At 46.9% G+C, this 25,408-nt stretch overlaps 1 protein-coding gene across 1 annotated transcript in view; it reads left to right on the top strand.

The window, feature by feature from the left end:
- NDUFS6 (NADH:ubiquinone oxidoreductase subunit S6) overlaps window positions 1–25,408 on the top strand; it is a 40,635-nt gene that overhangs the window by 2,319 nt on the left and 12,908 nt on the right. The window contains exon 2 of the mRNA XM_040353470.1: window positions 4,860–4,913. Coding sequence (XP_040209404.1) covers window positions 4,860–4,913 — 54 coding nt within the window. The remainder of the gene's footprint in view (window positions 1–4,859; window positions 4,914–25,408) is intronic.

Genomic DNA, 25,408 nt, shown 5'->3' with positions numbered 1-25,408 from the left:
TTTAAAGGGGTTGTAAAGGAAATGTTTTTTTTTCCCCCTAAATAGCTTCCTTTACCTTAGTGCAGTCCTCCTTCACTTACCTCATCCTTCGATTTTGCTTTTAAATGGCCTTATTTCTTCTGAGAAATCCTCACTTCCTGTTCTTCTGTCTGTAACTCCACACAGTAATGCAAGGCTTTCTCCCTGGTGTGGAGAAAGCCTCTTGAGGGGGGAGGGGGCAAGTCAGGACACTCTCTACTTTGCAGATAAAGGAGCTGTGTGTTAGTGGGCGTCCTGACACTCCTGCTCGCCCCCTCCCCCCTCAAGAGGCTTTCCCCACACCAGGAAGAAAGCCTTGCATTACGGTGTAGAGTTACAGACAGAAGAACAGGAAGTGAGGATTTCTCAGAAGAAATAAGGACATTTAAAAGCAAAATGGAAGGATGAGGTAAGTGAAGGAGGACTGCACTAAGGCAAGGGAAGCTATTTAGGGGAATTTTTTTTCCCTTTACAACCCCTTTAATCATCACTGGGTTTTGTATTTTTTGCTAAACAAATGAAAAAAGACTGAACATTTTGAAGAAAATTTTTTTTTTTTAGTTTCTATCTTACAGTTTTGCAAATAAGGAATTTTTCCCCTTCCCTGATGGGGCTACACTGATAATCTGTGCCCTAATTTTCTGTGTAAGGGCCGATTCACACTGGTGCAATGCCAGACATCGCATGTGATTCGTACCTCATTGCTGTGCAGATCACATGCGATGTCTGTGCGATGCAAATTTAGCCATACAAACACTATGACTGAATTTGCATCACATTTGGACCAAACGCACACCTTTTTTTTTTTTGTCTGCACCAGAATCTGATCACACCCATGCAATCCTGTTCCTGCCCAAATTCATAGTTCGCATTGTGATCTGCGAACCGATCTGGGGGTGTCATTAACTTTGTAAGACAGTGTGAACCGCTGGTGATTCAGGTGCAATGTGGGAACCCACACTGGATTTGCAGGGTTTCTCGCATCGCACCAGTGTGAACTGAGCCTAAGTGTCCTCTTTCATTCTTGCCGATTACCGGCTCTCCTCACACTGTGACAGCATGTGGGAAAATAAATGCTGATAACTGGAAAGTTTGTTTACATGTGATCAGCTTTGATTGGACACAGGTGATCACATGGTAAAGGGCTGCAGTGATTGGCCCTTTTACCATGATCACAGAGTGCGCCGGATGCGCGCCCCAGGGGGTGCACAGGGGGCATGCTTCTGTCTGGGAGGACATCCATGGATGCCTTCCCAGAACAAGAGAGCCGCGCTGTAGCCATCTTTCAGCTATAGTTTGAGTCTGAGTTGGTTAACCACTTTAGCACCGGAAAGGTTTTATCCCCTTTATTACCAAGTCATTTTTTGCAATACGGCACTGAGTTGCTTTAACTGACTATTGTGTGATGTTGTACCCAAATAAAATTGTCCTTTTTTTTCCCTCAAATAAAGCTTTCTTTTGGTGCTATTTGATCACCTCTGTAGTCTTTTTATTTAGAAAAAATAACAATATTTTTTACTTTCTGCTATAAAACCTACCCGGTAGGGTTGTCCCGATACTAGTACTTGTACTCTGGGAAATGCTCTGATACTTAGGCAGTCAGGGGTGATATCGGTGCGGCGCGGGGAGTTGCATGCACTGACCTGCCTGTATACATTTCAATAACGCCTGACAGCTTCTCCCAGGCCCCCCCCCCCCCTTTTCAGCTGCTTTAGTGAAAATTATACAGCATTGATTGGTACTTGTAACTCCCCCCCCCAAAGCCACACCGACCACCGCTGACTGTCCCTGTACCACCCTCTGTGCTGCTGCGTGTCCCCCTTTGTGCTGCTGCTGTCCACGCTCTGTGTCCCCCCTCCCGCTGCTCTCCCCCTCCATGTCCTCCTCGACTCCCTCTGTCCTCGATCTGATAGGATGGAGAGCAGAGGTAGGAGCCGCTAAACCCAGCTCCTACCTTTTCCGAATGAGCAGAGTCTGATTACTGACTCTGTCCATTCACATAACTGAAACATTGTTATATAGTAAATGGATGTGACCTGACACACACTATAATAAAAGTAGAACACATGGCGGCCTCCATCCCTAAATTTGTTATATAGAAGAGAGGAGTTTGTGGGACTTTAAATGAGGGAGCGCCATGTAAAAAGAAATACCATAAAAAGTAAATTACAGTACATGATTTATTTTTACAATCTTATATACATGTCAAATATTTTGTATTAAATAAATAGGTAGTCACAAGGCTTACTCTAGATATGCTGCTACATAGCATGCAATACAGAAATAAAATCAAAGACATGGCAGATATATGTAATAAAATCGGTAAGTATGTGGAATATGAACAGGTGATTGTTGGCATCTGGGGGCACTCTACGCGTTTCCTGGCATTTCAGCCAATCATCAGGAGTGTTTTTAGGACAGTATACTGGAAATGAGAATAAACAGAAATAATTGATGATGCATGAAAAATGGGGAAGTACAGGGACTGTCCAACAGAATGGAAATAGTTGGGAAACTTACTATGCCACCACAAGACCCGGTCCGGTATCTGCCAAGGAAAGAAAGGGGGGTCCGGGCAGGATGTCTCCCCCGGGGTTGAAACGGGGAACCCATGAGAACGAGGAACAGTGCCCGGAGTAAGACACGGTGGTCACAGCCTGATCCAAAATGTTATGTGTGCACGTAAAGTGCATAGTGTACCTAAAACAATGTATCAAAAATAAATAAGTAAATAAAAAATATTTGTAAAGAAGAGGTAAGGAAATAACAATGTGTTCCCATAAGGGGATGCATGGGAAAGTGTGCAAAGAGGAGAGCCAGACAGGGGAAGAAAAAACTGTCTTTGATTTTATTTCTGTATTGCATGCTATGTAGCAGCATATCTAGAGTAAGCCTTGTGACTACCTATTTATTTAATACAAAATATTTGACATGTATATAAGATTGTAAAAATAAATCATGTACTGTAATTTACTTTTTATGGTATTTCTTTCTACATGGCGCTCCCTCATTTAAAGTCCCACAAACTCCTCTCTTCTATATAACTGAAACATTGTAACCTGTATTTATGATGCTTCAGTTTATGAACGGAGAGGAACCTGTTCATTCATTTTAGCTGAGGCTGCAGAGAAAGGGATTGGTTAATCTGTGTCCTTAGTCCCTTTCTTTGTCTCAAAGGGGAGCTGTCACTTGTCTGTTGCGACCCCCTGAAATCTCACCAAAGCCCCCCAATAGGGCTGAAAAAAAATTACAAAAAAAAAAAAATTAATTGTAAAACATATTAAAAATGTAAAAAAAAACTCAGACACGATCTGAGACCCCCCCCCCCCCCTTAAGAAAAAAAGATTTTAATCGGTATCAGGGAGTACTTGAAAAAAAGTATTGGTACTTGTACTCAGTCTTAACCACTTAAGGACCGGACCAATATGCTGCTAATTGGTTTTTACAATTCGGCACTGCGTCCCTTTAACAGACAATTGCGCGGTCGTGCGACGTGGCTCCCAAACAAAATTGGCGTCCTTTTTTCCCCACAAATAGAGCTTTCTTTTGGTGGTATTTGATCACCTCTGCGGTTTTTATAAACAAAAATAGAGCGTCAATTTTGAAAAAAAAATTCAATATTTTTTACTTTTTGCTATAATAAATATCCCCCAAAAACATTTTTTCTCAGTTTAGGCCGATACGTATTCGTCTACCTATTTTTGGTAAAAAAAAACGCAATAAGCGTTTATCGATTGGTTTGCGCAAAATGTATAGCGTTTACAAAATAGGGGATAGTTTTATTGCATTTTTATTATTATTATTTTTTTTTTACTACCAATGGCGGCGATCAGCGATTTTTTTTTTTTTTTTTTTTCGTGACTGCGACATTATGGCGGACACTTCGGACAATTTTGACACATTTTTGGGACCATTGTCATTTTCACAGCAAAAAATGCATTTAAATTGCATTGTTTATAGTGAAAATGACAGTTGCAGTTTGGGAGTTAACCATAGGGGGCACTGTAGGAGTTGGGGTTCACCTAGTGTGTGTTTACAACTGTAGGGGGGGTGTGGCTGTAGGACTGACGTCATTGATCGAGTCTCCCTATAAAAGGGATCACTCGATCGATGCAGCACCATAGTGAAGCACAGGGAAGCCGTGTTTACATACGGCTCTCCCCATTCTTCAGCTCCGGGAGCGATCGCGACGGAGCGGCTATAAACCAATAGCCGCGCCGTCGTCCCGGGTTGCTCCCCGAGGGAATCCGACCGCCGCAAGTACCGGGGGGGGGTCCCGATCAGACCCACGTCTAGGCAGGCACGTTGATGTGCCTGTCCGTGCCATTCTGCCGACGTAAATGTACATGCGGCAGTCGGGAAGTGGTTAAAGTGGTATTGGGACAACCAAAAAAAAATTTTTTTTAAATTCGGGCAAAAAGTATTCTGCTACATATTTTTGGTAAAAAAAAATCCCAATGAGCTGATTGGTTTGCGCAAAAGTTGTGTCTTCAAACTATGGGATATTTTTATGGCTTTTTTTTTTTTGCGGCACTGCAACATTGCAATGGACAAATGTTACGCTTTTGTTTTGGGAACCAGTGACATTATTACAGTGATCAGTGCTAAAAAAAAGTTTACTTCCACTTTAAAACAGGTTTATATGAAAGCAGCCAGAGAAAAACATTTTCTTTGAGGACAATATAACAAGGTTTAAAAACCTTAGGTGTGAGCTATAATGCTATATGGGTTTGTTTAGTATTCTCTTTTATATCTATCCTCTAAATATAATATTTTTATTATCAGTATTGCAGGTTTAAAGAACACTTAAATGGTTGTCAATAAATATTCTTTATTTTCAGGTATATGAGGAAAATGACTACAGGAAAGTAAGATTTCTTGGGAAACAGAAAGAGGTAAGGAAACCTTAAAGAAGAACTTCGGGATCGGCAAAAAAATCCCCCATTAGTACATCCTCTTACACAAAATGGTTATTACATTTGTGAAATTCCTTACCATTGAAGAGAAAAGTCTAATTGAATTTTCGGGAAGTCCCCTCTCTAATTAAAAAATACAAAATGCAGCATGTATTCTGCCAAGGAGGAGCTGTTACAACAGGGATTACATCTCCCTCTCCCCACTATAATGAAATTACACTTCCCATCATGCTTTGAGAATTGCAGTGCATGTGGGAGGGTACACTACGTGTGTACATGTTAAATGTGAACAAGCCCCCTTCAACATAAATCGCACCCCCTCATTCTGCAGCCACACTGCTCAAACACACAGCAGGATAGGTAGGTTACAGTCTTATAAATGCAAAGCATGTTTGTCCCCACCCCCTCCTGCCACAACAGGAGATCAACATATTGGGCTAGAGTCACATAGATTATCGGATCTTTAGATCCGCGTAATCTATGATTTACGATCCGCCGGTGCAATTTATCGAGGCCAGTGCAGTATTCACAAAGCACTTACCTTGAAAATAGCACCGTCGGATCGTAACTCCCCCGGCGGAATTTAAATTCCGCGGCTAGAGGGAGTGTACAATTTAAATCAGGCGCGTTCCCGCGCCGATTTAACTGCGCATGCGCCGCCGGCGAAATTTCCCAGTGCGCATGCTCCAAATGACGTCGCTAGGACATCATTGTTTTCGGCGGCTATGTAAATTCCGGCCATCCGTATTCCTGATCGACTTACGCAAACGACGTAAAAATTTGAATCTCTGCGCGGGAACGATGGCCATACTTAACATTAGCTACCCCTCATATAGCAGGGGTAACTATCCGCCGGGACTCGAATCGGCGGTTCTCCTCATTTGCATATCCGACGCGTAAAAAAACGCGACGACACCTAGCGGCCGGCAGTAGATTGCAGCCTAAGATCCGACTGGTGTAAGGCACTTACACCAGTAGGATCTAAGGGAGATCTATGCGGAATTGATTCTTATGAATCAGTCGCATTGATCCGACCGTCGGATCTCAGAGATACGACGGCGGATCAGGGGATCCGCCGTCGTATCTCTTCATGAATCTGGCCCAGTGTCTTAATTGCTTTATGTAATCATTACCGAACTGTAGACACATGCCCATAATTTGTATATTTTATCCGCTGTACCCTGTTGCATTTCAGTATTATAAATATTCCTCCTGCTACAGCTTTGAGATCTTTCTAACAGCAATCAGTGCTTGTATGGTCTATATGAGCACATCCCTAGCTGCAACACAGAAAGAAGGAGCCGGGCCATGCTGCTTTACATCAGCATGTGGCACAAGTAAATGTTGGCATGAGAACAGAAACAAAAAAAGTATAAACGCCAACTTACTAATCAATTATAGGGGAACCCTCTAATATATGAAAATCTTAATAAATTTGAATATTACCATAATACTGGTCTCTGTGATATGTAATGTCGCATATAATGCACATCAAACTGAAAATAAGATATACAAAATGACTGCAAACTTTGCAGGGATGGTGGAAACCTCTCCTACAGATATTTGTCAGTGGACGGTGTCATTAAAGCAGTGAACAAAGTCCACTGCTAATCGGTGCAGCTTATCTGTGCCCATCAATGAGTTCTCATTTGTGCTCATAAGTGCAGCAGGGATCGTTGGGAGACACCAGCCAAATGACAGAGTGGGGATCTCCCGCTGTGACAGATCTTGTATGTGACATGCCGGTCGCCCTAAAGTCCCGCCCCCGTCATTGGACCAGTGTGCCGGTCCAGGAGGCGGGACTTTACGGCGTCCGGCATTTTGCATATGGACTGTCATCTGGCCGGCATCTCCTAATGATCCCTACTGCACTGAAAGTTGAATGACAGGCGGAGGATAGTGAGTGCTGGCAGGGGGCAGAGGAGGCGGAGGTGGACACCACTTCCATTGGCGATACAGACCCCCTCCACCCACTACAGCAAGTAGGGATGGAATTACACATCCCTGCTTGGTGGAGAGAACTACAAATGGGCTGTCCCAAGACTGGGAGTACAGGAGGAATAGCAGCCACCGGTCTTACATACAGGAAATGACGGGGCAGTAATGGTTTTACTTCAAAATCATCAGGCTATTGCAGATGAACTTCAGATCTCAGAAGAAGATGGATAGCAAAGAGTCTTTAAAGGTTGGGGATCAGCAACAAGGACATAGAAAAAAGTTTTTGCTCAGAATTCTCCTTTGAAGTTTTATAGTGTACATCATGACGCATGCTTTTTTTTTTAAGCAGCCTTTTTAGTTACCCTTGTGTGGTTTAGTTAACCCCTTCATGACAAAGGTTAAAAAAAATCCTAAAGGGGTTGTAAAGGTTTGTTTATTTTTTTTTAAATAACAAACAAGTCATACTTGCCTCCAATGTGCAGCTCGTTTTGCACTGAGTGGCCCCGATCCTCGTCTTCTGGGGTCCCTCGGTGGCTTTGTCGGCTCCTCCCCACAAGAGCTAACCCCCCGTTTGGGAAGCGCTCTCCAAAGGGGGTTAGCTTGCAGGCGCGCTCTCGTGATACATCGTCCCGCCCCCTGGCGCTCCAAGCTTCTACAGAGAGACTTTTTCATCATTAGTTTAGACAGCTGAAAGGTATTCACAAACGTAGCTTATCTAAAGGACATAGGGGGCCTGTTTTGGGAATTGGCCACAATGACTCATAAAGTGGGGGTTTATCTTTAATTAAACCTTGGCTCAAGCAAAAAGTCTAAAACTCTTAACGAGAAAGAAGTGTAAGATAAGGCACGCACATTCTTTAAATCAAGAACTATGACATGGAAAGGAAACTATAAAATGGTGTTGCAGCTGATCGTATAGCTCTATAACAGGAAGGGGTTAAGATTCAACAGTACTGTACAAAAAAGATGTAATAAGTTGCAGCTGTCCAGCTCCTGGATGTGAGGAATGCATTAGATTTTGCTTTCAGGCATTATTTCTTTTCCATCTGTGATCTTTCCAATAACCTACTATTGGGGTTATTTATAAAGGAGTGGATGTCGCTATCAGTTCTCCGTTGGGCCATGACGTGCATAGTGCAGTAGTGCATATCTTAGTCATGAAAATTGGTCCGTGACGTGTAGCCAGGGAAGCCCCACAGAGATCGTTGGAGCAGAGAGCCCTGTGATTGTAAGAGAGCAAGCATTGTCGCCCATGACCCAGCTTTGTTGTGTAAATTTTCTTAAGGCGTATTTAATATGTATTGTCATAGTGTCTCCCAGTGTTGGTACTCCCGCAGCCCCCTCTAAAGAACTGACTGGGCAGACTGATGCTGGTTGAGTCCCATCTGGTAGTGGAAAACTTCCTGAGGTTGGAGAGAGGTGTTTGCAGAGTGGGGATATGTTTGTCTGAGGGGGATGTGTTCACTCTGCAAAGACGTTATTGGCGAATGTACGCTCATGTCACCCCTGTGTGCCTGATCAACACATTTTGGGGCGGACATGGTGTGTCCCTGCATATAATCTCCCATCCACAGGAGCGGTCGTAAAATCTCTAAACAACGCAGAATAAGGATTCATACTAACAGGCAAATGGGAGCTTTTGAATTGTTATGGTCAGGGATAGCGTCCATGTTTTAAAACATACACTGTCCCTGCTCAAACATGCCCCCTAAAGACTTCCCTAGCCATTATTCATTGGTTGTTGTATCATCCTGTTGGAAGAATTTCCTGTATTGACATTCATATCCTGTGAGGTCATTTCCCATGGAGGAATAGATTGGCTGTTGGGCCATCACTTCTTGTTTGTCATTGCTTTTGTTGTGTTTGAATAAAAACCAAGTGCTGTGCTGGGTAGAGGCAAGAAGAGGATAGTGCTGAGGACATAAGCTGTGGTCATGTCTGTTTATTTGGGGATATGCTGGAAATGGAGTAAGTAATAGCAGAGTGCATTTGTAAAGCATATCACTGCACTGTATATATGGAGGATCAGCATTGTCCTAAAGCAGAAAGTATTTTAGGATTCCAAAACGCCTCCCTCCATCTTCCTAACCACTTAAGGACCGAAGAGGGATATCTCGGTAACAGCAGCTGCTTCCACAACCGTGGTATCCACCTATTCATGCAGCCGTCCTGTAAACGATAATGGTGGTCTCTGCGGCTGATTCGCCGCAAGATCACCGTTATCGACGGCGGGAGAGTGAACCCCCCCCCCTCTCTCCGCCGCTTACCGGAGCAGAGGCAATCGGGTCCTTTCACGTGCTGGGCATAGATACGAGTGAGGACAAGATGGCCCCTGCCCGTATCCATGCCATAGCAGGGCAGAAGCAACATCAAAACGTCACTTTCGCCCATATGTCTTAAAGGGCCAATTTTATTTTTGTCTTTTTTTTTTTTTTTTTTTTTTTTTTTTTAACCACTTCAATACCGCACATAGTCATATGACGTCCACAGAGGGGATCTCCCATCCCGGGTCGACGTCATATGACGTCCTGGACTTTGTGCAGTGCTATCTGAATGATGCAGGCATCATTCAGATATCATTGTGTTCCAGCGCCGATCCTGTGCACCATAAGAGCGATCATAGCGGCGGTTCCGCCGCTTGATCGTTCTTATAGGCGGCGGGAGGGGACATCCTCCTGCCGCCATCCGGTGCTTCTCCGGGCTCTCGCGTGCCATCGGGGCCCGGAGAAAGGATCGCCCTGCGCCGGATAGGAAGCATAGAGATGACTGGTGACCAGATGGTCACCAGTCATCTATATGACCGTCGGAGGCCCGGGCGCGATGTGATGACGTCACGCCCGGTTACCCGGAAGTAAACAAAGCCGCAATTGCGGCTAGTAAGCATGAGATCGGTGAATTTTTTTTTTTTTTTTTTTTTTTTCACAATCTCATGCTTTCCAGCCTGGAGGAGAGATGTGGGGTCTTATTGACCCCGCATCTCTCCTTAAAGAGGACCTGTCGCACACTATTCCTATTACAAGGGATGTTTACATTCCTTGTAATAGGAATAAAAGTGATTATTATTTATTACACTTTTTTTTTTTTTTTTATCAACATAAATTAAAACGCCCTTGTCCCCTGTAGCTCGCGCTCAGAAGCGAACACCCACGCAAGTCCTGCCCACGTATGTAAACATCTTCAAACCACATATGTGAGGTATCGCCGCGTGCGTTAGAGCGTGTGTAACAATTCTAGCACTAGACTTCCTCTGTGACTCTAAACTGGTAACCTGTAATATTTTTTCAAAGCGTCGCCTATGGAGATTTTTTAAGTAATGAAGTTTGGCGCCATTCCATGAGTGTGCGCAATTTTAAAGCATGACATGTTGGGTATCTATTTACTCGGCGTAACATCATCTTTCATATTTTACAAACACATTGGGCTAACTACTGTTTTGTTTTTTTTTAATTCATGAAACCATTTTTTTTTTTTTTTCAAAAAAAAAAAGGTGTTTGAAAAATTAGGGTGTCTGCTAAAAAAACATATATAATGTTTGCGGGTTCTGAGTAATTTTCTAGCTAAAGAATGATGATTTGTACATGTAGGAGAGAAGTGCCAGAATAGGCCCGGTATGGAGGTGGGAATAAAAGCCCTGTATTGAAGGGGTTAAATGAGAACTTATTTTTTGTGTTTTTTTTTTTTTAATATAATTTATTTATTTTAATTTATTGCATTTTAGTCTAAATATGACATCTGAGGTCTTTTTGACCCCACATCTCATATTTAAGAGGACCTGTCATTCATTCATTCATTCATTCATTCATTCATTTTTATTTATTTTTTTATTACAAGGGATGTTTACATTCCTTGTAATAGGAATAAAAGTGAAATATATATAAAATAGTGGGCAAATATTGCCAAGTCAAGATGTGCCATGCTGATTGGCAAAAACACTCCAAAATGGCTGAGTGCTGTAATAAAATCAAAAGGTGCTTCAACAGAGTATTTTGTTAAAGTAGTTTAAGGGTGTGCACACTTATGCAACCATATATTTATTTTTTACATGACAAGACTTCTTGTCTCATACCTGGAACGCGCTAGTCTATTTTATCGGTGCTCAGCCAATGAGAAAAAAAATTTTGTATTCTACTAATGAATACAAAGCTTCCTCTGACTGAGTCAGAGGTTGTGAGGTCATCAGCCTGCCTCTTTGACTCAGCTGATCAGAGGAATCTTTGTATTTGTATGGCCTTTTGTATGTCCTTTTCTCCTATCGTCTATGGACGGACACAGCTCCTTTAAATTTTGACATATGGGTTATGTTCCTGTTCATAGGAGAGGACTAGGCAGAACATGTTACTTATCTTAAAACATGTAACTTTAACAGAGTTGAACAGCCCCTGGCGGTCATAACCCCTCATCCTGCAGCTCCGTTTTTTTTTCCTGCCTTGCAGAGAAGGACGTGGCTCCCTTTGGGCCCAAAGTCCTGAAGACATTTTTAATCTTATTCATTTTATTTTTGTGATTCTTTTATCAACTGCCAGCTGGGTGACAGGCTGGATATTATAGATCCTTGTAGTCTCCCTAGTCTGGCCATCGAGCGTGAGCAGTCCTTAGCTACGCGCTGGGTCGGCCACGACATACCCCATGGCTCCAGGGGTGGCCGGTGAGCATATGCTCCGGGGTCCACATATGACTGAGCTGCTGTTGTCGCACTCACAGTAGACCGGGCCGACAGCTACTCCGTACCATAGGTTGTGGGTCTGTCGGAAGTACCAGCAAGTCCTCCCAAGGACAGGTAAGTAAGGTTCCTCCTGCCTCCATTTTGGAGTGGGTTTTGGCCTCTAGCACTGGCTTTCTGAACGGAGCACAGCTCATACTCCTCAGTTTTTTCCTCACGCTGTGTATACAAGGAAGGCGGGCAGCGGTGCTGAGCGGTCGGTCTCCTTCTGGGTGTTGAGTCCCCTGGGTAACCCCCCCCCCCCCCCCCGGTCGGTGCAGTAAGGAGGGTGTACTTAAGTGTTTTTCACTTTGTCCCTGAGGGCTGTCAGTATCTGGCCTTTCTTCCCCCTAAATTGCTGTGCCCCCTGCACCTCCCATGGATACGATTTTGGCAGTCCTGGAATCATTTGTTGCCAGGGTAGAAGCAGCGAGTGGGTGTAAGGGGGCTAAAAAGCGCCCCCGCCATCTTCTGGGGAAGGCTCTGACTCAATCAAATTCAGGCCTGGCTGCGGCTCAGGACCCTGGTTCTGGTATGTCAGAGGATGAGGACCAGGACCTCCCTGGTGAGGACTCCTCGTCTGGGTTAGTGTAAGACGGGGCACTTGTGAGTGCTCTTATTGATGCTGTGAGGGACTCTCTCAAGCTGAAAGATGCAGCTGGGACTTCCACAGAGTGGTCTGTCTCCTTTGGGTCACACAAATCTAACCGCTCTGTGAAAGTTTTTCCTTTTATGTTTCTTTAAGTTCATAGATAAGGAATGGGAACGGCCGCAGGAGTCCTTTGTGGTCCCTCAGCGCATGGTGGTCCGTTATCCTTTTGAGAAGAGCCTTTTGAAAAAAATGGGCCTCTCCTCCCATGGACCCCTGGTCTCTCGGCTAAATAAGGTAACCACTCTCCCGGTCGAGGGGACCCCTGCCTTTTAAGGACCCTACTGATAGAGCCGAAGCGGTGACCTGCTCCATGTTCACCATGCTGGTCAGCGTTGCAACCTATATTGGCTGCAACTTTGGTGTTTCAGACATTCGCTGAATTGGCAAAGATTTTGCAACAGACAGAGGAGCATCAGCTTCCTCCAGAATGCGTAAGGCTGGCTGACCTATTGGTACAGGGCCTTATGTATGTATGTCTGTGATGCCACTCTGGATGCGGCCCCCTTGATCTCCAGAGCCTCTGTATCTGCGGTGGTACTGCGCCGCCTGATTTGGCTAAAATGCTGGTCCGCTGACCAAGTATCCAAAAAAGCTCTGGCGGATTTACCCTTCAGTCTGGGCCCGCAGGTAGACCCTCCCACGCTGACAAAGGCTCGGCTGGGGGACAGAAGCTTCCCTTGGGGCGTAAGCCGAACAAGCCAGCAACCAAACCTGCCACTGCATTAAGTTTTGCCTCCACCCGACTCATGGGTGGGGGGGCGGCTCCGCAGGTTCATGGCTCGGTGGACCTCCCTGCTCTCCGGCCAGTGGGTCTGCGAGGTGGTCACTTCTGGGTACAAGATCGAGTTTCTTTCTTGTCCACCAAACAGATTCTTTCCCTCAAATCTTCCTCTCCTTCCGGCTCGTCGGTCTGCTTTGATTGGAGCACTACAAGATTTGCTCAGGTGCGGAGTAATTTTACCTGTGCCCCTGGAGGAAGGGTTTCAGAGATTCTATTCTAATCTGTTTGTAGTCCCAAAGAAGGATGGTTTCGTTCAATCATGGACCTCCAAGGCCCTCAATGCCTTTGTGAGGGTGCGAAAGTCAGGATAGAATCCATTCGTTCGGCGGTTGCTGCGCTCCATCCTGGGGATTTTCTGGCGTTCCTGGACATCAAGGACGCATACTTGCATGTCCCCATCTGCACCAGCCATCAGAGGTTTCTGCGCTTTGCGATTGGCGAAGATCACTATCAATTTGTGGCTCTTCCCTTTGGCCTAGCGTCAGCACCAAGAGTGTTCACCAAGGTGCTCGCCCCGATTCTGGCTTTGCTCAGACAGCAAGGCATTGCTATCGTGGGCTACCTAGACGATCTTTTCCTGAGGAAAAAAGGGAAAAATATTGCGCTGATCTAAGTGAAATAAAAATTAAAACTAAAGCGGCCACACTACAATGTGACAAATATTGAACAGTGATGTGGAGAAAAAATGCAGCGCTGAAGTGACAGACAAAAATTTCTCTAAATATAAAACAAATTAATAGTCCCTGTACTGAAACAGTGATAAAGTGACCAAACAAAAACAGTATTGGGGTGAATGAATAAACAAGTTCTATAAGCAAACACAACCCAAAATAACAGTGGAAGTCCATCAAAAAACTTGTGAGTGAATAGATGAACGATGAAATGACCACGTAGATCCTCAAAGGCAAACAATCATTTCTTTAAATTCAAATGAAGATCTGAATGCACTTACCAGAAGGTGTGGATCTGCCTGTCAGCGACAACAGATCAATAAGGCATGAACTCAGGGCACAATCTGCTCGGCCTCCTCGAACTGGATCAACAGGTAGGATGAATCTTCAGTGGAGGGCCAAGAATACACAATGTCCTGGAATGATGTCCCGGATAATCCAAAAATGGGTAGAACCCCTTGGTGGATGGGACAAGGTAAAGATGGAAGCTCTAAACAACATAAGGCAGGGATATGCAATTAGCGGACCTCCAGCTGTTGCAAAACTACAAGTCCCATCATGCTTCTGCCTCACAGTGTTATGCTTGTGGCTGTCAGAGTTGCTATGCCTCATGGGATTTGTAGTTCTGCAACATCTGGAGGTCCGCTAATTGCATATCCCTGACATAAGGGGAAGAGAAAGAAAAACGCAGCCCCAATGGTGCAGGTCAAAAAATGTAGAGGTATTATTGAAATAAAACCACAGGTATACATTAAAAGTGATCACAAATAGTAAAAGGGGCAATATGAGAAATGGTAAAAAACCAAGGCCTACGCGTTTCGTCCTAGAGGGACTTCAACTGGGGCAATAAACCTGTTCCCACCTATTGCGCACACACACATAAATATAAAAATATAAATCAGGCCATTCTCCTAATTTATGGTGTATGATTGGAGGAGAGCCAGCATGTGACCTGCTGGGCTCGCAGCCTCCAAATATAAACCGAAGACAGAAACAGAAGACGCAAGTGGGAACCACTCGCATAATTTGGGGGGAGGAGTGCAATTGCACCAATAAGTAATCATAAAACAAACTGCCCAACCATGGAAGGAGGGGAGAGCACGCGGGAGAGCACGCGGTGATAACCACCCACATCTCCGCCCCTCCTCCAGCCTCAGGTAGATGTAATTAACACTGTGTCACCTAGCCAATCACTCATCTGGTACCGCCCCCAAGGCGGATGGTTGACCACTGATAGGAGAAAGCCCAAAGGGCATCATGTAGTACCGCCCAAAGGCGGGTTTTAACACGGCCAAGGGGGAAACATAAACTATCAGTCCTGCATGGATCGCTTGGGTCTCTACACACAAGTGCCAAACCCACATCCCCTCCATGCATCGACACAATGCACAACGTCTGGGCAGATGTCCAAATCACAGATCCTTGCTCTGTAGAGAAAAGGAGGGCAGGGACACTGGCAAGGAAGGGCACCTAGCCAGACCAATCACGCCGTCGAAGTGACGTCGTGTCGATGCATGGGTTTTATTTCAATAAAACCTCTATTTCTCTTATCGTCCATGGACGGACACAGCTCCTTAAATCTTGACAAGTGGGTTATGTTCCCTGTTTACAGGAGAGGACTAGGCAGAAACATGTTAAATAGTTAAATACATGTTACATTAACAGAGTTGAACAGCCCCGCCCAGGGGGCGGTCCCTCCAGACATAACCCTCCTCACTGCAACTTGCAGCCTCAGTTTCGTTCTGCCTAGCAAAGGAGAAGGACGTATGGCTCCCTTTGGGCCCAGCGCCCTGAGGAGAAATTTTATTTTATTTTACTTTACTTTTTCTTGAAGAATCTTCTTTCAACTGTCGGCTGAGAGACAGGCTGGATAATATAGATCCTTGTAGTCTACTCAGTCCGACCAGCAAGCGTGGGCACACCTTTGCAAAGAGGCTTGGTCTGCCACGCCATACCCCATGACTCCTGGGGTGGCCGGTGAGCTTTGCTCCGAGGTCCACATATGACTGGGCTGTGGTGTTGTCTCACTCACAGTGGACCGGGCCGACAGCTACCTCCATTGCGGTTGTAGTTCTGTCAGGAATGCGTCAGCGAGTCCTCGCTTGGACGGGTAAGTACAGTACCTCCTGCTTCGGTGGGTTGGTACGGCTGGGCATTCCTGGGGTTCGGGGGTCCCTTCCCCTTACTTCCCTGCTCCTTTCCCTTGCTGCATTGCTAACATTGCCGCTGTCAGGGGGGAGGGGGCCTTCCTGAGGGGACTGTGTTATCTGGCCTGTGTTTTTTTTTCTTTTTTGTATTGGGCTTTCCTGTGAGGTAAAAAGCCCTGTGATGAGCACAGATGTTTGATTATACTTCAGCAGACGCTGACTGATTGGTGACACCTGTAACGGTTTTGCTTTTTATGCTGTATCTGTGTCTTATCCTTAAATAAAACAGCCCTAGGAGGCTTTTCCTGTTTAAACACAGGTCCCTGCAAAGTTACCTCACGGTTCTTTTCCTCACAGGCAGCGCTGGGCAGTCTCCTCCTGAGGGGGTCTCCTGGTTACCCCTGGTCAGCGCAGCAAGTGGGTGAGAGGCCCTGAATAGGGCTCTAGGAGCTTTTGTCTATTTGTATGGACAGGTGTGCATATTATACATACACACTATGTAAATATTGGAGTCAGTATCTGGGTCCTTCCCCACATGCTGGTGGTGGCAGCAGGTGTTAGCACCTGGGATTCCCACAGAGTTTTTATTGTTAGTCCTGGACACAGTTTGTGCCAGGGTGGGGGTGGACTGCGGGCGGTAAAAGAGTGCCCCCTTCCCCCGTTATCCCCTGGGGAATGCTCTGTTATGGAGCCATGGACCAGGTACCTAGTTAACCACTTAAGCCCCGGACCAATATGCAGCCTAAAGACCCAAGGTGTTTTTACAGTTCGGGACTGCGTCGCTTTAACAGACAATTGCGCGGTCGTGCGACGTGGCTCCCAAACAAAATTGGCGTCCTTTTTTCCCCACAAATAGAGCTTTCTTTTGGTGGTATTTGATCACATCTGCGGTTTTTAGTTTTTGCGCTATAAACAAAAATAGAGCGACAATTTTGAAAAAAAAGCAATATTTTTTACTTTTTGCTGTAATAAATATCCCCCAAAAACATATATAAAAACATTTTTTTTCCTCAGTTTAGGCCGATACGTATTCTTCTACCTATTTTTAGTAAAAAAAATCGCAATAAGCGTTTATCGATTGGTTTGCGCAAAATTTATAGTGTTTACAAAATAGGGGATAGTTTTATTGCATTTTTATTTTTTATTTTTTTTTTACTACTAATGGCGGCGATCAGCAATTTTTTTCGTGACTGCGACATTATGGCGGACACTTCGGACAATTTTGACACATTTTTGGGACCATTGTCATTTTCACAGCAAAAAATGCATTTAAATTGCATTCTTTATTGTGAAAATGACAGTTGCAGTTTGGGAGTTAACCACAGGTGGCGCTGTAGGAGTTAGGGTGCACCTAGTATGTGTTTACAACTGTTTGGGGGTGTGGCTGTAGGAATGACGTCATCGATCGTGTCTTCCCTATAAAGGGAATGACGCGATCGATGCGCCGCCATAGTGAAGGACGGGGAAGCCGTGTTTACACACGGCTCTCCTCGTTCTTCAGCTCCGGGGAGCGATCGCGACGGAGCGGCTATAAACAAATAGCCGCGCCGTGGTCCCGGATCGCTCCCCGAGCGGACCCGACCGCCGCATGTAGCGGGGGGGGTCCCGATCGGACCCCCCACCCGCTAATAGGCGAGGACGTACCCATACGCCCATGTGCCTGTACGTGCCATATTGTGGACGTATATGTACATGGGCTGGTCCTTAAGTGGTTAAAAAAAAAAAAAAAAAAAAAAAAAAAGGCAGAATAAGGCATTTATGGGTGCGCTTTTTACTGCTGCAAGGGACTCTCCTAAGCTGCATAGTGCAGCTGGGTTTCCGCCGAGGGCTCGATCTTTTTTTTGGATCACACAAATCAGACCGCTGTGTAGGTTTTTTCCTTCTGTGCCCTTCTTTGATAATTTCTGAGATGCGGAATGAGAAAAGCCACTGAGGGCTTTTGTAGTCCCTTACCGCCGGGCGGGAACCCCCGCTTTTATGGATCTGACTGATAGAAGATCCGAAGTACTGACCCGTTCCATGTTTGCCATGCTGGGGTCTGGCTTGCGGCCTATTGTGGCCACTACACTGGGGTCTCAGTGGTCGCTGGCACTATTTTTTGGGAGGTTTTTCAATTACATTGAAAACTCCCATTGGCGCCCATTTTGTCGTAGCCACGCTATGGCGCAGCTTACATTGTGCTGGCCATTTTCCTGTGGCCGCGTTCTGAACACTCGGCGGCCATCTTGGAGTAGTCCTGACCCCTAGTGCTGTATACAACTCACAGAGTGAGCATTTTGCACCAGACAGTGGAAGAGCACCGACTCTCTCCTGAGGTTATTAGCCTAGCGGACCAGCTGGTCCAGGGCCTCATATAGGTCTGTGATGCTTCATTGAATGCTGCGCCCTTGTTATCCAGGGCGTCTGTTTCAGAATGGTTTTATGCACACGGTGGTGTAGTGCTTAACTCTATTACTTAGCAGCAAAAGAGTCATTGGTTCGAATCTGCACACTGACGCCAATCTGCCTGGAGCTTGCATAGTCGCTCCCTGTGTCTGCGTGGTTTTCCTCCGGGTACTCCGGTTTCCTCCAAAGACATGTGTGCATACACCTACATAATATACATACACACTATGTGTGTGTATTATTTAGGGGCAACCCTCCCAGGCCGTCAAAGGCCCAGCTGGGGGACTAATCTGTCCCTGGGTGCATAAGCCGATCACGCCGGCACCCAAACCTTGCCAATGTATATAGCCTTCCCTCCCTGTCTCTAGGTGGGAGGGGCGGCTTGCAGGTTCACAATTCAGTGAAACCTCCCTGCTCTCCGACTAGTGGGTCTGCGAGGTGGTCTCTTCGGAGTACTAGATAGGGTTTCCTCCTATCCACAGAACAAAGTTCTGTCCTTGTGTCTTCCCCTCCCGGCCCGTCAGTCTGCCTTGGGCAGTGTGGGATTTGCTAAGCTGCAAGGTAATTTTACCTTTCCTGCAGGACGAGAGTTTTGAGGTTTTCTATGGGCCTGAGGCCCTAAATACCTTTGTGAACGTCGGGTAGTTCCGCATGGAATCCATTTGTTCGGTGGTAGCTGCGCTTCATCCGGGGATGTCCTGACGTCCTCGGACATCAGGGACGCATACATGCATGTCCCGTTTTGCACATGTCACAGTGTTTTTTTCTGTGCTTCGTGATGAGAGAAGGGTCTCTGTCAGCCTGTGGCCCTCCCTTTTGATCTGGCGTCAGCACCATGGGTTTTCAGCTAGGAGCTCGCACTTATTTGAATTTTGTTGGGACAGCGAGGCTTTGCCTCATTGGCTACTTTGACGACTTTCTTCTGAGAGCAGCTTCTGTCTCCGACCTAGTGGATGGGTTATTCCCATTCAGACCCTCCGAAGATTCGGGTGGATGTTAAACGTTTAGGCCAGAAAGTGTAGCTCAGTGGCAGCAAGCCTGCCCTCCATGTGTGCGACCCAGGGTTCAAATTATGGGCATGCTAGGTTCCGACTCAGCGTTGGAGTATCTAGTGTTGATCCAGACTCCTCAGTGGCAAAGGTCCTTCTTCCCCTGGAGAAATTGGAGACTCTTCAGTCTGCGGTGAAGGTATTGGCATCACGCAATCGGTCTTCTCTCCGGGCGCCTGCTGGTTCGGGGTCTGTGGGTAGCCTCCTTCAAGGTGGTACTGTATGCCCAGTTCCACACCCTGGTTTTCCAGTGGAACTACTGTCCAGGTGGTAAAAATCTCTTGTCTCTGAAATCATTAGATTCCTGTGCGCCACCTAGTCAGAGTCTCTCTGAGTTGGTGACAGAGATTCCCGACTCTTCGGTCCGGGAAGTTGTTCCTTCCTTCCAGTGGTCGGTGTTTACGACGGATGCCAGCTCACGGGTTGTGAACCTGGAGGTTCACAAAACTGGGGGGTCCAGTCGGCCCTGAGTCGCTGGACTTGCGTGGACCTATGACCACACCTCCTTGAATGTGTCTGGTCTCGGTAGCTACCCAGGGTCGGGCCTGGCTAGTGCCTGGTGGGAGACCGCCTGGGAATACCAGGTGCTGTCTACTGTTCATTGTCCTACTATTTTAGGCGATCAGGCTATGCCTCTCCTTGTGGTCGACCAATCTGGTTTCAGCCGGACAACGCCACGGCCGTGGCTTCAGTCTACCATCAGGTATGCCGGCAGGCGGACTACTGGAGTCGCCAGATGCTGGACCAGGGCGACTGGTCTTTGTGCTTGGGGTGTTTCGGCTCCCTTGCAGGAGGTGAGCCTCACATGGCATGGATCTCCTGGCAGCTTGTCTCCGCCGCAAGGGTGTCAAAGTTAGTGGCCAGGTCTAGTGATCTTGTACAGACGCGTCAGTCGCGCTGGTGGCCCTGTGTTGTCTGTATCGGGGATTTTTTGCCATTCCTCCATGGTAGTTGCTTCCTCGGCCGCTCCACAGAGTGGATGCTGAGGAGATCCCGATGATTCTAATCGCTCCAGATTAATCTCGGCGTCCTTGGTACGCTGATATCGGGCACCTGGTAGCGGAGGCACCCTGGCGATTGCCAGGGCAGGAGGTTCCTGTCTCAAGGTCCCATACTTCCTCCTGTGGTATAGTCACTGACTTGCTTAACATGGTTATTGGAAGCCAGACTTTAGGTGACCAGGGTCTGTCTGACTCGGTCATCTCAACAGGGCACAGTAGTCTTCTTCCGGAGGATCTACCGTCGCACCTCTCTTGGTGCGAAGGGATGGAGTGACGTCCACGGGCGTACTCTCTGTGTCCAGGGTCCTGCTGTTTTTAAAGCTTGGATTGGATCTAAAAATTGCTTAAAGCACCGTTTGGGGGCAGATTTCAGCCTTGGCTGTGTTCTTTTAGTGGCCTTTTTGCGGCCCGTTCCCTGGTGGGTCCCCTTTTTTTGTGTGCAAGGGGTTTGTCATATACTTTCCCCTCTTGGCCCATCTCTTCCCCCATGAGTTTTGACTCTGGTGCTCTCGGTTCTTCAGGAACCTTCCTTTTGGAAACATCGGAGAGATTTTCTCTTGACACTATCTCAGAAGGTGGCCCCTTTAGTGGCCTTTACCTCTGTTAGAGGGGTTTCTGAGTTGGCGGTCTTGTCTTGCAAGCCGCCATGCTTGATCCCCCATAAGGATTAGGTGATGGTGCGCCCGCGACCTTCCCTTCTTCCGAAGGAAGTTTCGGCCTTTCATACTTTAGGCGTGGTACGTGCTTTGCGGGTATTCCAGCCTACTACGGCTCCATTTCGGAGCTTCTGACTCTTTTGTGTCGGTGTCTGGTCCACAAAAGGGCCTGGCGGTCTCGTCGACCACCATTTCTCGGTGGATCAGGCAGGCCGTCATACAGGCCTATGCTCCTAAGGGCGGGCCCCCCTTTCCGGTCACGGCACTTTCGACCAGGGCAATTGGTGCTCCTGGGTTTTTTTTTTCGACATCATGCATCGGTCTCACAGGTGTGCGAGGCGGCGATTTGCTCGTCCGTTCACGCTTTTTCCAGAATTTACATGGTTGCTGTGAGTGCATCTTATGATGTTTTTTTCAGCCGCTAGTTTTTGCCGGCGGCTGTTTAAAGTTGCACCTCCTCCGTTGAGGAGCTCTGCTTGTTTTGGGGTGAAGTTAAAATTGTTTTTACTGATATATTTCCCACCCCTCGTTTTTTGACACTGCTTGGGGACGTCCCACTTGTCAAGATTTAAGGAGCTGTGTCCGTCCATGGACGATAAGAGAAAATAGGATTTTTTGTACTCACCGTAAAATCCTTTTCTCTGAAGTCCATGGACGGACACAGCTCCCACCCCTCCTTTTTAGGTTTGTACTGCTTGTTACGAACTGAGGCTGCAAGTTGCAGTGAGGAGGGTTATGTCTGGAGGGACCGCCCCCTGGGCGGGGCTGTTCAACTCTGTTAATGTAACATGTATTTAACTATTTAACATGTTTCTGCCTAGTCCTCTCCTGTAAACAGGGAACATAACCCACTTGTCAAGATTTAAGGAGCTGTGTCCGTCCATGGACTTCAGAGAAAAGGATTTTACGGTGAGTACAAAAAATCCTATTTTTTTGACCTGCACCATTGGGGCTGCGTTTTTCTTTCTCTTCCCCTTATGTTTTTTGGAGCTTCCATATTTGCCTTGTCCTATCCACCAAGGGGTTCTACCCATTTTTGGATTATCCGGGACATCGTTCCAGGACATCGTGTATCCTTGGCCCTCCACTGAAGATTCATCCTACCTGTTGATCCAGTTCGATGAGGCCGAGCAGATTGTGCCCTGAGAGTGTTCATGCCTTATTGATCTTTTGTCGCTGACAGGCAGATCCACACCTTCTGGTAAGTGCATTCATATCTTCATTTGAATTTAAAGAAATGATTGTTTGCCTTTGAGGATCTACGTGGTCATTCCATCGTTCATCTATTCACTCACAAGTTTTTTGATGGACTTCCACTGTTATTTTGGGTTGTGTTTGCTTATAGCACTTGTTTATTCATTCACCCCAATACTGTTTTTGTTTTGTCACTTTATCACTGTTTCAGTACAGTGACTACTAATTTGTTTTATATTTAGAGAAATTTTTGTCTGTCACTTCAGCGCTGCATTTTTTCTCCACAATCTTCTGAGAGCTGCTTCTGGCTCAGAATTGGAGGAAGACCTGTCTATAGCCAGTCGGACCCTCCGGGAATTTGGTTGGGTACTGAACATCCAGAAGTTTGTGCCGACTCGCGTCTGGAGTACCTAGGGTTGATCCTGGACTCCTCAGAGGCGAAGGTCTTCCTTCCTTTGGAGAAGTTGCAGACACTCCAGTCGGCGGTGAAATTGTTGGCATCCTGCAAATGGTCGTCTCTCCGTTTTTTGCATGCAAGTTCTGGGCCTTATGGTGGCCTCCTTAGAGGCAGTTCCATATGCCCATTTCCACACTTGAGTATTGCAGAAGGAGATTCTGTCCAAATAGAACAAATCTCTGTTGTCTCTGGATCGTCAGATTCAGGTAAGTCACCTGGTCAGGGTTTCCCTGAGTTGATGGCTGAGATCCCCTGCTCTTCTGTCTGGGAGGTCGTTCCTTTCAGTTGGACTGTGACCACGACGGACGCCAGCCTAAGGCCCCGTACACACGACCAAACATGTCTGCTGAAACTGGTCTGCGGGCCAGTTTCAGCAGACATGTTCGGTCGTGTGTAGGCCCGAGCGTGCAGGATTCCAGCAAACATTTGCACGCCGGGCCTTTTCCCAGCGGACAAATATTCCTGGACTTGTTTTAAAACAGTCCGCTGGAATCCTGCCCGCTCGGACATGTTCGGTCGTCTGTACAGACCTACCGTACATGTCCGAGCGCCCGCCATCCCTCGCATGCGTCGAATGACTTCGACGCATGCGTGGAAGCATTTAACTGGCAGGCCCGCCCACGTCGCGGCGACACCGCGTCACCGTCGCGGCGACACCGCGGACACGCCCCGCATATTGTTTACGCTCGGATTTCTGTACGATGGTTAGTACAGCCATCGTACAGAAATCCCCGGGCAGACATGTACGGTGAAAACGGTCCGGCGGACCGGTTTTATCGTACATGTTTGCCCGTGTGTACACGGCCTTAGAGGTTGGAGGGGAGTCGGCCCAGGATTGCTGGACTCTGGACGAATTCCCCCTGCCGATCAATGTACACGAACTTCGATCGTCCGATCAGGATCCAGTCGGACAACGCCACGGCGGTGGCTTATGTCAACCATCAGGGGGGAACAAGGAGCTTGGCTGCGGCATCGGAGGTCGCTCACATCCTGTAGTGGGTGGAAAGGAGCGTGCCGGCTCTGTCAGCTGTTTACATTCCAGGTGTAGAAAACTGGCAGGCGGACTACCTAAGTCGCAAGATGCTGGATCAGGGGGAATGGTCGTTGCATCCAGGGGTATTTCAACTCCTTTGCCGGAGGTGAGGCACACCGGATGTGGATCTCTTGGCTTCTCGACTCAATCGCAAGGTGTCGAGGTTCGTGGCCAGGTCCAGAGATCCCTGGGCAGACGCGTCAGGCGAGTTGGTGGCCCAGTGGGGTCAGTATCGGCTAATTTATGCCTTTCCCCCACTGAATTTGCTTCCTTGTCTGCTCCACAGAGTAGAGGCCGAGGGGATCCCAGTGATTCTAATCGCTCTGGATTGGCCCTGGCGTCCCTGGTACGCCGACCTTGTGCGCCTGGTGGCGGATGCACCCTGGCGGTTGCCAATGAGGGAGGACCTTCTGTCTCAAGGTCCCATACTTCATCCTGCTTTACAGTCGCTGGCTTTAACGGCATGGCTATTGAAAGCCAGGTACTAAGGGTCTCGGTCATTCCAACCATGCTGAGAGCATGGAAATCTTCTTCGCGGAAGATCTGCCATCGCACTTGGAAGGTCTACATCTCCATGTGCAAGGAGATGGAGTGGCGTCCACAGACGTATTCGGTTTCCAGGGTCCTGATGTTTTTACAGAGTGGAGTAGATCAAAAACTTGCCTTAAGCACCATTAAGGGACAGATTTTAGCCTTGGCTGTTTTCTTTCAACGACCCTTGGCGACCCACTCGCTGGTAGGTACTTTTGTGCAGGGGGTTCGACGTGCTTCCCCCGATTTTTAGACCACTGCTTCCTCCGTGAGATTTGAATCTGGTGCTTTTGGCTCTTCAGAAGTCCCCTTTTGAGAACATCAGAGATGGCCTTCCTTTCTTCCGAAGGTTTTTTCAGCCTCTTCATCTGAACAAGGACATTGTTCCTCCATCCTTGTGTCCTCGACTGTCGCATCCCAAAGAGGCTGCGCTACATACCTTGGATTTGGTACGTGCTCTGCGGGTGTACCTGGCTGCCACGGCTTCGTTCCGGAGGTCGGATTCACTGTTTGTGTCGGTGTCTGGTCCGCAGAACGACCTGGCGGTCTCACAGGACACTATTTCTCGTGGATCAGGCAGACCGTCATCCAGGCCTACGTCCTTAAGGGGCGGGCTGACTCCTTTCCCTCTAACAGAGCATTCGACCAGGGCCATTGGTGCTTCCTGGGCTTTCCGACATCAAACGTCTGTTTCACAGGTGTGTAAAGCGGCGACTTGGTCGTCCGTTCACACTTTTTCCAAATTTTACAAGGTTGATGTGAGTGCATCTTCAGATGCTTCCTTCGGCCGCAAGGTTTTGCAGGCGGCTGAGGTTGCAACTCCTCCATTGAGGAGCTCGGCTTGTTTGGGGTGAAGTTGGTTTTTGATTGCTATTCCCACCCCTCGTTTTTCTGACACTGCTTGGGGACATCCCAAATGTCAAGATTTAAGGAGCTGTGTCTGTCCATGGACGATAAGAGAAAATAGGATTTTTTTTTTTGTACTTGCCGTAAAATCCTTTTCTCTGTCGTCCATGGACGGACACAGCACCCACCCCTTCTTCTCCGTACAGTTTTAGGTCTTGTGACTTTTTGTATTTTATCACTGTGTTATGACAGGGCTTGACAAATTTTGCTTTGAAATTCGGAGCCAGCTAAAAAAGTTAAAAGCTGCTTTTTTTTTTTTCTTTCTTTTTTTCTTTTTCTTTTTCTTTTTTTTTTTTTTTTTTTTTTTTTTTTTTTTTTCATTTTCATTTTAACCACTTGCCTACTGGTTACTTTCACCTCCTTCCTGCCCAGGC

This window comes from Rana temporaria, chromosome 5, assembly GCF_905171775.1.
Source record: "Rana temporaria chromosome 5, aRanTem1.1, whole genome shotgun sequence".
NCBI classification, from domain to species: domain Eukaryota; kingdom Metazoa; phylum Chordata; class Amphibia; order Anura; family Ranidae; genus Rana; species Rana temporaria.
Note: the sequence above shows the minus strand (reverse complement) of the source record. Positions and strands in the feature narration are given on the sequence as shown.